At 39.7% G+C, this 13200-nt stretch overlaps 1 protein-coding gene across 4 annotated transcripts in view; it reads left to right on the top strand.

The window, feature by feature from the left end:
* The first annotated feature begins 2 nt into the window (after positions 1-2).
* Positions 3-13200, top strand: part of HSPE1 (heat shock protein family E (Hsp10) member 1) — a 29315-nt gene continuing 16117 nt past the window's right edge. For 2 of the 4 annotated variants that reach the window (XM_064485126.1, XM_031452067.2), the window contains exon 1: positions 11913-12034. In XM_064485126.1, the coding sequence (XP_064341196.1) occupies positions 11975-12034 (60 nt within the window). In that variant the 5' untranslated portion in view covers positions 11913-11974. Of the gene's footprint in view, positions 161-758; positions 924-1904; positions 1995-2073; positions 2247-11912; positions 12035-13200 lie in introns of those variants that run through there. The other 2 variants (XM_010979750.3, XM_031452070.2) reach the window with 2 other exon arrangements.

Raw genomic sequence — 13200 nt, 5'->3', positions numbered from 1 at the left:
GGCCGCCCCCTCTCGCGGGGAGGGGCCGGGGCGGGAGCGAGCGCGCTTGCGCGTTGCACGGCCTTTTCCCCAGTTCACGTGGCCGGAGGGCTGGACTGCGGGTTTCTCTTTGCGGCAGCGGCGGGAGGGGAGAGTACGAACTGCGGGGACCGGAGTCATGGTGAGTACCGCGTCGGCCGGTGGCCCGAGGGCCAGGGTTGGCCTGGGGTGCACGCGGAGCCCGGACGGCTCCCTTTGGGCCTGTTGAGAGGGGTAGGCGGTCACTCAGTGACCGGGCGCTGCGCTAACCCTGAATAGGAGAGGCTCCACTGACCTTTTTCTCAGCCGAGAGCTCTTTGCACGCGCGTGGAGGCAACGTGTGGCGCAGGGGGTGGGAACCCCGACTCCAGCGCGGCGGCCGACCCAAGTGCAGTTCCGCAGGGCCTTAGCAGGTGTGCAGTCGTCTTGAAAAAAGCATGATTCCAGACGGAGGAAGTTTAATGTTTGCTGACAATTTCTAGGAAAATCCGAGGAAGAAGAGTGCTTGACCTTGGATTGAACTAAGGTTGTTCTTAAAGCTGCTCTGGCTACTGACCAGAGGAGCCACAACGACCCCTAACACACATAGGGAATGGAAAATTAAGCTTGGAATGTAGAGTTGAACGTTCTAAGGGATTTTCTTTTAGTAATCTGAATTTTGGCGTTATCTTTGAACGCCACATGTGGTCTGTTTAGCATATATTGTTTTTGTTTCAAGTTTAACATTTCTCTCTCTACAGGCAGGACAGGCATTTAGAAAGTTTCTCCCCCTCTTTGACCGCGTATTAGTTGAAAGGAGTGCAGCCGAAACTGTAACCAAAGGAGGCATCATGCTTCCAGAAAAATCTCAAGGGAAAGTATTGCAGGCAACAGTAGTAGCTGTTGGATCGGGCTCTAAAGGAAAGGTAAGGGACGACTAAAATGAAACTAATGTTTATGTGATGTGAAATGGAGAGAGAAAAAACCTTGGTTATTATTAAAAGTAGCCTTTTAGATAGCTTTTTTTTCTATTTATAATAGCTTGTTATCTTAAAGATCATTTCTTTGGGGATTCACATCTACTCTCACACTAGCAAAAATGATTGTGAAATGAAATAGCTTATTTTATATGATGGAGAGTTGCAGAGTGTTAAAATCAGTAGGAATAATTATGCTTAAAGATAACCCGTGGGGGCTTTTTAAGAATTGAAGGGAAATTTGAACTCTTGGTCTAACCTCTAACACTAAAATTGCCCTAATCCTTTAACCACTTTGGGCCTTGGTTGGCATACCTTTGAAAGGAACTGAAATATGCTTCCACGCATTCTTCAATTACTGTTTAGACCTCAGACTTACAAAAGTGTCAGCTGGATTACACATATGCCCTTTGGGACAAATATGTTAATTGCATTGTTTCAGTTGCCTCTAAGAAAGTTCTAGCAGGGAGTTACCTTATCCTGGAGTTAGGAATAGGAAGGCTTTGGGCACTCTGCTTCTACCCTCTCTGCAAATCTGCCTTGGAGGAAAGGAAATTGAATCACAAATGTATATGTTCCAGAGCCAGAAAACTTTTCATAAGGAAGTTGAATATGCCCATTGTACCTATGGTAGAGTTGAGTTTATGTTACTATTTAACGGTTAAAAACTAGTTTAGTTTTCCCAGTATAGCACTTTGAACTTTTACACTGAAATCAGGTTTTACTTTAAGCCACTGTGTGTGCATTATTTCAAAATGTAACTCTATAGTGGTGTTTTTGAGTGAAAGTCTATGATTGTATAAATTATATCACTTGGCCACCAAGTTCTTTTTTAACATTTGATTTGAGTGAGCACACTTATTAAAGAGTTAAGTGTAAATACTTGATCAACTAGATGTCTTTGCTAATAAACATCCTTATTTTCTGAAGGGTGGAGAGATTCAACCAGTTAGTGTGAAAGTTGGAGATAAAGTACTTCTCCCAGAATACGGAGGCACCAAAGTAGTTCTAGATGACAAGGTATGTAAATTTCATAATTTTAAGAGAAAGTTAAGTATTTGCTATTAGTTTTCTTAACTAATGGTTTCTCTATTTGCAGGATTATTTCTTATTTAGAGATGGTGACATTCTTGGAAAATATGTAGACTGAAATGTCACTATTGAAATGGCATCACGTGAAGCTGCCCATTCCACTGAAGTTCTGAAATCTTTTCATCATGTAAATAATTTCCACATCTCTCTTTTATAATAAACTAATGATATCCAAACTAATGACATCCAGTGTCTCTCAAATTTAGTTTCACTGTACTGATAGAAACATTTCCAAATAAAAATATATAAATGAATGGTTAATCTTTATTTAGTGATTTAAGATGGTTTTTAGGGTTCTTAGTTTGGTGGGGGGTTTTGTTTTGTTTTTTTCAAGTAACCTGTAGAGAATTCTGGGAAACAAGGTTTTCAATTTTCAAATTGAGTTTAGCTTTTATATATATATATATATATATATACTTGATGCTGATACAAAGCCACAGATTGACACTTAAGAAAGACAAGTAGTGACATTCTAATTTCATACATAACAAACATTTAAGTATAATTCTTCATTTATGAAATCTATATTTTGAAAAACTTAATGAACATTTCCAGTTCTTAAAACAATATTACTACTTAGTCTACTTAACAAAAAATCCAAGGCAGAGTATATAGTAGGTCCCATTGGCTGAGTGCCTTCTGTATGCCAGCTAGGCACTGTGATAGTATTTACAGCTAACACTTCAGGAGGGTTTTCCAGGTGTTGGCAACTGTTGTGGGTATTTTTGCATGTATCAGTTGGTTTAATTTTTAAACATAAGATGTAGGTACTATAATTCCCATCTGGAAGATGAGGCACAGAGGAGTTAAGTAATAACTGGAAATACTCAGTAGGAAGTGACAAAGCCAGGATTTGGACATGTCCACCTGCAGATGCTAAAACTTCATCTTATATGGCCTCTGCTACTTTGTCAGCTAATTCTAAGCACTTGATAGTTGTAATTTCAACCTTGGTGATAACCACTGTGGGGGTGGTACCTAAAGTGTCTGCCAATTTTAGTAGGTATCAAGTATAAAATTTGTTGAATTTAACATATAGGAAACTGAATCACAGAACTGGATAAAATAGCTTGATTGAGCTATAGCAGCTAGGGAGAATTAAGATTTGAATGTAGAGAGTCCTACACGAGAGTCGATTGCCAGACCCTAAACTTGACTACTTGGCTACCAGCTATTTTCTGCCTTGGCAGTCAAAATTTATTTCCTAGTTTTGGTTCCTTACAAGCTAGTTGATGATCATGTCTTAAAAGTTGTTTCCCATATTTAAATTGTGTAATTGAACTCTAAATGAAATTTTAAGTGGCATGGGATAAAAGTCTCCATTTTTGGCTATGTCCGCATCAGTAAAGTAGTATTTATGTGTACTTATATGTTAGTGCCATTTGGTAAACTAAGGTTTTTGTTATATTTAGATAAAAGATTAAAAGCTCTATTTTCACAGATCCAGAGTTGGTCATCAGTTTCTTACTGTGCCCCAGACACGTCATAACCTTGTAAGCACAATTTACCCTCTATTTCACCAGTGAGAAAACTGACTCAGAGATGAGGAAACTTGTTCAAGGCCATGTGGCTGGTAAATTGCAGTTAGGAATCCAGTCCAAAGGCCATGATTATGTTTTCCCAAAACCCCAAAAAATAAGTGAGTTTTGAGATCTAAAATGACAGTTTGTGAATCTTGGTTTGTCCTTGGAATTACTTGGTATACTTGAAACTTCAGGACTCCATCCACAATGTAAGTCAGAGGGATGGGAGAATTTTTTGTATCACAGAAGTCCTGTGATGCTTGTCTAGAAGAATTGCTAAAGATACAATTTTAGAGTGAGTCTTGCCTAATATGGGCAAGAGTTTTGGCATGAGATAATTTGGGCCAAAAATGAGGAATTTAGGGGTGTGGAACCATATGTTTTTGAAAAGCATGTCATTCACCTCAACAGAAAAATAGTAAGGAAAACAAAATAGATAAAATTCTGACTGGAATTTTCATGATAACATTACCATTTTTTGAGCACTTGCCAGGCACTGTTTTAAACACTTACCATATAATCTTGCTAAACTGTAGTCATAGCAATCCTTTGAGGCAGATGTTCTTTGCTTTATAGGTGAATGATGCACAGAGAAGTAGAATAACTTGCTCAAGCCGACACAAACTTTAAGTCATAGGTTGGAATTGAACTTAGGTTTGTCTGACTTCCAAGTCTGCCTTCCACTATTCTACACAAAAAATTTGGGAAATTGAGACTAAAAATTACCAGGGAGCTATTCTATCTACTATAGATAAGTGTTGTACAGTAGATATCTGGAACTTTTTCATCTTGCTTAACTGAAACTTTATGCCTGTTGATTAGCAATTCCCAATGTACCCTTCTTCCAGTCCCTGACCTCCACCCTTCTACTCTTCTCCTTCCACAAGTTTGACTATTTTAGATACTTCATGTAAGTGGAATGCAGGATTTGACCTTCTGTGATTGGTTTATTTCACTTAGCATAGTGTCCTCAAGGTTCATCCATGTTGCCAAATATTGCAGGATTGCCTTTTTTAAGGCTGAATAATATTCCATTGTATGTGTACACCACATTTTCTCTAACCAGTAGATGGACATTTAGGCATCCACATCTTGGCTATTGTGAATAGTGCTGCAGTTTACACAAAAGTGCTAGTATCCCTTTGAGATTCTGATTTCAATTCTTTTAGATAAATACCCAGAAGTGGAATTGCTGAATTCCACTACTATGGTAGTTCTATTAACTTTCTGAGGATCCTCTATACTGCTTTGCATGGTGGCTACGCCATTTTGCTTTCCCACCAACATGGATCATAAGGTTTTATGTAACAGAGATATGAACTTGTCACATTTGTTTCCTAATTTGATGTGCAGTTTTTGTTTATTGCTAGTCAAATCTCATTCTTTTGAAAATTTAAGTTATTCATTGATCCATAATTTTAGTGTATAGTATATGTCTCACTTTGGTTTTTTAACCAATGATTATCTTTTCTCAACTTTATTGGAGTATCCATTCTTCCCTACCACCACTCCCCTGCTCCAAAATTTGAGATGTCACTTTTATCATACATTAAATTTTTAAATAAACATATTTCTGGATTTTGTAGTCTGTTCCATTGATCTCTATTCCACACTGTTTTCAATATAAATAATAAAATTTTTAAGTTTTATATGGCATTTCTTCCCCATACTTTTTCAACAATACACTTAGATGGCTGTGAGCACTTAAGCTTCTCAGTATGGACTGCCAGATTGCTCTCCAGCATTATACTAAGTCATGCCTTATCCAGCAAGTTAATTGCTGTTTTCCCTGCACCCACACCAAAATGAATTTTGAACTTTTGGTTTATTTACATAGAGTATTTAAATGTTTTCCTTCACTCTTAAGCAATCTGTATGAGAGAGCCCACTCAAACCCAGGATCTGGATCCTGTGTTGCTTACATACTGGTTTTGTGACATTTGACAAATCCTAACTCCTCTTAGTTTAAGAATTAGCTGTAATAGGAGGGCTGTAGATGTCCCTAACATTTTTAGTGAAGTCTGTTATTTTCTTCCCAAACTTTAATTTTACTTAAAAATAGATAACATGTATGTAGTTAAAAATTCAAAAGGATATACACTGAAAGAGGCCTTCCCATCTCTGTGCCCCAGCCACACAGTTCCATCTCTGGAGGCAAATAATGTAACAGTTTATATTCTTCCTTTCAGGGGTGTTTTATGTATACATAAGTATTTGTGTGTATATGTATGTATTCTATGTATATAAAATATACATTTTTTCCTTTTAAGAATAAAATAACATTTCATACACTCCATTTGGCACCTGGCTTTTTTTGTATTAACAATTTGTTTTTAGAATTAATCTATAAAGTACATAAAAAAGCTTTTTCATTCTCTTTATAGCTGTATGATGTTTCGTTATATGGATAAGCCAAAATTTATTTAGGTGTTTCCCATTGATGGATATTTAAATTCTATTCTTATGCTAATAGAAATACTTCTGCAATAAATAAAATTTTTCATAAATTTTTTGCACATGTGAACAAGTATATCTGTAAGATAAATTGTTAGGCATGTAACTGCTATGTCAAAGGGTTTGTGGACTTTTATCACATACGTACACACATTTCTCCAAGTTGCACATTTGTATTAGTTTTATCAATTAATAGTCCTATCAGCAAATGTAAGACTGCTGATTTCTTCCCACTCTCAATAATACAGGATATTATACAGTTTTTATTTTGCCAAACTGATAATTTGTCATTATGAATGAAGGTAAACAACTCGTGTTTTAAGAGCCATCTCTATTTCCTTTACTGTTAACTGACTGTTCCTATTGAGTGTTAATGTCTTTGGCTCATTTTTCTAGTGGGTGACTTGACTTTTATGATTTGTGTGATATCTTTATTTATCAGGGAAATTGGTCCTTTGTGATAAGCTTTTTCCTCCAGTTCATCATTTTGTCTTTGATTTTGTTTATGCTTTGAACTTGTAGAAGTCACTTTGGTATAACTGAATAAATAAATGTTTCCCTTTATAGCTTCTGGTTATTATGTCAAACTCTGAAAGGTCTTCTCCAGTACTTTAAGGTTCTTTCATGGTTTCTTTAGGTATTTTCATAGTTTGGGTTTTTATTTTCCAATCTTGGCTTTATCTGGAGATTTTCCTGTTATAAGAGACAAGGAATGGATCCAACCCCTCTTCCTTTTTACAGATTAAGTGTAGCTCTTTAAGACATGTTAAAATTTAGCCTAACTTCTTGATCTCCAGAATATGTAAGCAGCTCATACAACTTAATAAGAAAAAAACAAACAACCCAATCCAAAAATGGGCAAAAGACCTAAACAGCAATTCTCCAAGGAAGAAATACAAATGATCAATAGGCACATGAAAAAATGCTCAGTATCACTAATTATCAGAGAAATGCAAATCAAAACTACAATGAGGTATCACCTCACACCAGTCAGAATGGCCATCATTCAAAAGTCCACAAACGACAAATGCTGGAGAGGCTGTGGAGTAAAGGGAACCCTCCTACACTGCTGGTGGGAATGCAGTTTGGTGCAGCCACTGTGGAAAACAGTATGGAGATTCCTCAGAAGACTAGGAATAGACTTACCATATGACCCAGGAATCCCGCTCCTGGGCATATATCCAGAAAGAACCCTACTTAAAAATGACACCTGCACCCCAATGTTCATAGCAGCACTATTTACAATAGCCAAGACATGGAAACAGCCTAAATGTCCATCAACAGATGACTGGATAAAGAAGATGTGGTATATTTATACAATGGAATACTATTCAGCCATAAAAACCAACAACATAACGCCATTTGCAGCAACATGGATGTTCCTGGAGAATGTCATTCTAAATGAAGTAAGCCAGAAAGAAAGAAAAATAACATATGAGATCGTTCATATGTGGAATCTAAAAAAAAAAAAATCATAAATATAAAACAGAAACAGACTTACAGACATAGAATACAAACTTGTGGTTGCCAAGGGGGCGGAGGGTGGGAAGGGAGAGACTGGGATTTCAAAGTGTAGAATAGATAAACAAGATTATACTGTATAGCACAGGGAAATATATACAAGATCTCTGGTAGCTCACAGCAAAAAAAAAGTGATAATAAATACATGTATGTTCATGTATAACAAAAATTGTGCTCTACACTGAAATTTGACACAACATTGTAAAATGACTATAACTCAATAAAAAAATGTTAAAAAAAAATTTAGCCTAACTCTTACAAAATGCTCTTTTGGTCTTAGTTAGCCTGGAGACTTGACTTGGAAGAAACAGTAGTGGATACTTAATTGGCTTGTCACTTTAAAAGGCCAGTTTGTTATAGTATTTTTATGCCATTCATTTTTTTTTTAACATGTGTCAGGCACTGTCTTAGGCCCTGGAGATAAGGGATGAATAAATGGAGGAGGCAGAAGTAAACAACTAAATTAATAGCATAATTTTAGACAGGAGGAGGGGATAACTCAGAGGTAGAGTGCCTGCCTAGCATGCACAAGGTCATGGGTTCAATCCCCAATCCCTCCACTTAAAAAATAAGTAAAGAAATAAACCTAATTACCCTCTCCCCTAAAAAAAATAGCATAATTTTAGAGATTAGTGTCATCAAGAAAATAAAAGTCGAGAATGCTGCTAAGTTAATGAGAGTATCCTATTGAACAAGGAAACCATAATAGTCTGTTGTGACTTATCTCTTCTGATCACCTCTTCCCTTCCTGAAAATTCAGGAATTGCTGTATTAGTTATCCATTGCTGCATAACAAATCATCCCAAACTTAGTGGCTTAAAACAACAATAAGCGTCTCACACAGTATATGTAGTTCAGAAATCTGGGGGCAGCTTATTCGGGTGATCCTAGTTTGGGGTCTTTTGTGAAGCTGCCATCATCCAGAGGTTTGACTGGAGCTGGAGATTTTACTTACAAGATGGACACTTACGCTGGGAGGGCAATGCTTGCTTGGTGTGAGCTTCGGTTCCCCACCATGCAGATCCCTTACAGGCTGCTTGAGGGTCCTCACACATGACAGCTTTCTCACCCAGGGCAGGTAAGCTAAGAGTGTAAAGTAGAACCACAATGTCTTTTATGACAAGTCACATGACATCATTTTCACAGTGTTCTGTTGGTTAAACAGATCAACCCTATTCAATGTGAGAGAGAATCACACAAAGATGTAAATCCCAGGAGATAATGATCACTGGGGACATCCTGGCAGCTGGCTACAACAATCACCAATTGGTCAAATATTCTGGAATTCCAGAGAGGAGAATGAAGTGCTGTGGGAGTTCAGTATCTCACTTATTTGTAGTCAAAGTTGTCTTAGTTTGAACTTTGTAAATCCAAAAAAATTGTCCATAACAAGTTTCATAAAGAGAAGTTAATTTTCAAATAATATGTTGAAAACGTATATAACCACACATACAATGTAACTAATTTTTTCAGCTATGAACGTACATCTCCATACTTCACTGCTGCTTCAACTTTACTTGGAGGAATGAAATCTCCTGCATCTCAGATAAATGCTACTTTAAGGCACATTTCAACTACTTTATGCATCATTCAGTCTGTCAGCTTTGTTCTTAGGCTGCCTTCTTTCAAGTCAAGATGGTTGATGCAGCTTCAGACTTGACAAGGTTCACTGGCAGAAAAAAGAGGCTATCTCTATTAGTATTTCTTCAGGAGCAAGAAAACCTTTCCCCCAAATGCTCCAGGTGCCTTTTCTTATCTCTTTAGATTAAAATGGAGTCACATGCCCATCCTTTAAATGTTGGCTTAGGCCAATAAGGATTTAACCTCAGCTAGAAATGGTTTTACCTTTCCATAGTCATATAGGGAGAGATGGATACTGAGCAAGAGCAAAGTCTTTTTGCAAAGAACATGTGTGAAGGGGAACGAATGGCAAGTAGGCAACCAACAGGGGCTGCTTAATACTTAAGACATTTTGTTTTGTAGTGTAGTAATCCATATATCTTCCTTTCCCCTTTATTTTTAAGCTTTTAAAGGAAAGGAGATTATACATCTTAGTCATGTCTCTCAGCACTTGCTCAGTGCCTTACACACAATGGGCATTCACTATTTTACTTGGATTTTAAAAGTCCCCAAAGAGATTTTCATACTGGATGCACATTTTTGAAATTATTTATGATACTTTGGGTTTACAAAGTATTTTCTGCCAAAACTTTAAAAGATTCCAGAAATATTTACCTTTATATTCGCTTTCATACTCTGTGAGGAGAAGGAAGGAAATGCCATGCACTATTTTCATTTAAAAAAAATCCTTTTATTTGATAGATTGTTCAAAGTCTTACAGTCAACAGGCACAAGAACTTAGATTTTCTGAATCTCAACCAGAGTTATTTCCACTTGTCTCTATTTCCTTTAAAAAGACTACTCCTTCTATCACCAAAATATTCAAGTAACCCATTATTACATGTAACAGTTATTACAGATCATGTTCTTTTTTTCTTCTCCTCCTCCTCCCTGCTAAATTAATCCTGGTTATAAAATTGTTTTTGTTTGGAGGTCACAATGTGCAGACTGACAGAGGCATTAAAATGTGAAGGTTATGAGCTAGAAACATTTCAACCATAAAAAGCAAAGTTCTTCCTGTAAACAAGGCCAAAATTGACATCACAGTACAACTTTGCTGGACTTTTCAAAGAGACAAATGCGTATTTTGTTCCTGAATTTAGTACCTCCTTAGGCACTTTTTCTCTTGTTCTTTTCAGGTGGGCTGAAACTTACAAACCTGAACTTACAGGAATATTTAAGATAAGCTCCTTCAACTATAGGTAACTGATTTTTACAGCTCCGGGACAGCACCACACAGTCTGCGACATTGTAACTTAATCATTGGAGTAAGTAAGGTGGGGGGCCTACCTAGGACTCTGCTCTCCACAGACCCACCCATAACTCTCTTAGGGAGGGAACATTTAGGTACTACTTATCTTAGTTTCTCACTGTATTTAGTAAGAGAATTAGTGATTTGCATGACTGTCTCCATTACTAGACTCTAAGAAACTTATAGTTAAGGACGGGGCCTTTTCATACTTGTACCTCAGAGCCGAATAGGTAGTAGAGCTTAATAAATATTTGTTTAATGAATAAATCTTCTGATATCTAGGAGGTAGTGATGGGATTAAGTCCTTCCTCTTGAAAAGTTACCAGTTTCTACATCTTCTAGAAAGAGGGAATCTTAAAGGCAGGTAGACTTCCTATTGTTAAACACCTTTGAACAAAGTTCCAAGTCACTGACAGTTACTCAGTTTTGCACTCACTCATTTGAACCAACTTCTCCTTCACGCCTCCCTTCCATCTTTGGAGGCTATCTGTGACCGTAGCTCTACTCTTAGCATTTTCAATACACCGTTAACTGTATGTGATGGGATATCTGATAGTTTGCTCTCTTGGAAATCACCCTTCTGTATGTACTCTTTGCCCTTTGAACTGTCTTTCCATCCGGTAACCGAAAGCCTCCCTCATCCTAGTTCAAAGGTTTAAAGTTTCTAAGCAGGAAACAAAAATGTTTGCCAAAACGTCCGTTAGTTCATGACTTAAGAGAACAATTAAAACTTGCAACAGAAGAAATTTGGAAACTTGTGAGATGTACAACTCCCACCGTCTTTCAAGGGGCATTCATTTTCTCCTTCTGCTTCTGATTTGCAAAAATTACAAGCTAATTTTGTCTGCTTAACGCACAATATCAAGTGTCCACTCTAGCTCAGATAATTGGCATGTGGGTCTTTTATCTACATAAACTAACTTGTCATTGAAAAGGTCCTTGGCTTTGAAGTCAGCGGATGGCAGAAATATCATTTGACACTCAAAACTCCAGTCTGATTTGAGATTGGGTCGATTTCAGGCAGGGTCTGTGGAATCTTCCCAGACTGCTGGCCTGTTTCCCACTTTGCATGCCTAGGCGGACTTCGGAACAGAATTATGCTTCTCTATGTAGTCGCCTGCACAAGGGTTTACTGAAAGGGTCGCCATTGTGCAAACTCTGTCCTTCCAGAGTGACTAACAAAGCCCAAGGAGATGCGTCAACGCCGGCCTTGCACATTCATTCGGTAGCCCTCTGCGCCAGACTGCAGGCTTACTCGGCAGCCGCTCTTGGCCGCGGAGGCCAGATCTTTCCCTACCTCCAGCAGCCGCCCGCTAGGCGTCGGCTGTTCCTTCTCTTGTCCCCCTCCCTCCGTCAGCCGGCCCTTTCCCGGACTCCCCCCGGTCCTCCCGCCCTGCTCCGCGCGGGCTACGGCTGTGCCGTCAGCAGCCACCCCTCCCCGGCGCCCAGGCCACAAGCGCCGCTCCGCCCCGCCTCCCGCGCAGGCAGCCGTCCCCCTACATCCGGGTACCGACTCCAGCCGCCCAGATTCTGGCACTATGGTCATGGCGGAGGGGACGGCAGTGCTGAGGCGGAACAGGCCGGGCACCAAGGCTCAGGTACTGTCTCTGCACCTTTGCTGGAGGGGGGGCCTCTTGGTGCCGAGCCGTGCCGCGCCGCGCCGTGCCGCTCCGCACCTGGACGGTGGATTCCTCTGGGAGGAGGTTGGGCCGGGGCGGCCGGCGGGTGGGGGCACTGGTGCCCGGCCTGCTCTTCCGGAGCCTCGGCCCCTCGGTTTGCCTGAGGCAGCGGCGGCACTGGCGGCCCGCGAGGCCTGCGGAGCCCTGACTTGAGGGTGGGCGTGAGCGGCGCGTGCGGGCCGCCGAGGCCGTGGGCTGGGATTGTGTCAGCAGCGACTGTTTGTTCTGGCTTCTCCTCGGATCCTCAGCTGACCAGCGTCGGAGGGGCGCGGACGGCCAGGTGGAGACCCCGGGGGTTCTGTGAGGGTTGAGGCTCCGGATGTGGGAGGGAGGGGTGTAAACACAGTCCACCTCGTCCTAGCTTCCAGTCCCTACCTGACTTGTGACGTGCCCGACCTCTGCCATCCAACTTGTCTAGCCGGATCTGGGAGTCGATAATATACTTTATCCTCCTCCTCCTGCTGCTTCCTTTTGACCACTTCTCGCCGCGGCTGTTCTCTGGTCCAGCAGGTTTTATCATCAGGTTGTGACTTGTTAGATGTCATTCCTTATGAATTTCTTTGTTATTAGGTGTGAAGCATAGGAAATGAACTGAAGATAATCGTATAATCATATCAACTTTTAGTAGGCCTGTGCGTGGGGGTGAATTGGTGCTCGTTTAGGTACGTTTAGGTATTGAGTCGGGATTTGCGAAAGACGGGATGCCTCATTCTTTAAAAAAAAATCAAATAGACGTTTAGACTTCCTTTTATTAATCTGCCTGGTGAAATGGCTTGCTGTTAGCTAGATGTTCTAAAGGCAGAAGAGGTGTGTTAAAATGTAATTTTAAAGAAAAAATGATCCTGTAAGTGAAAAAAAAAATAAGAAAGAGCCATGGAGCTATCACCGTATGCTAGAGAATAGATTTTAATATCTTGCACAGAATTTGGAAAGGGAGTCCTTTCAAAGGGGACTTTTAGATCCCAGACATCTTCCCATATCCATATTACACATAAGGAAACAAGCCCACAGATTAGACTGCGTTTGTAGTCTCCAAATTCTTAGTTCACTAGTGACCTTTTCTCTTTAACAAGTTACTTCTATTT

This window comes from Camelus dromedarius, chromosome 4, assembly GCF_036321535.1.
Source record: "Camelus dromedarius isolate mCamDro1 chromosome 4, mCamDro1.pat, whole genome shotgun sequence".
NCBI lineage: Eukaryota > Metazoa > Chordata > Mammalia > Artiodactyla > Camelidae > Camelus > Camelus dromedarius.
Note: the sequence above shows the minus strand (reverse complement) of the source record. Positions and strands in the feature narration are given on the sequence as shown.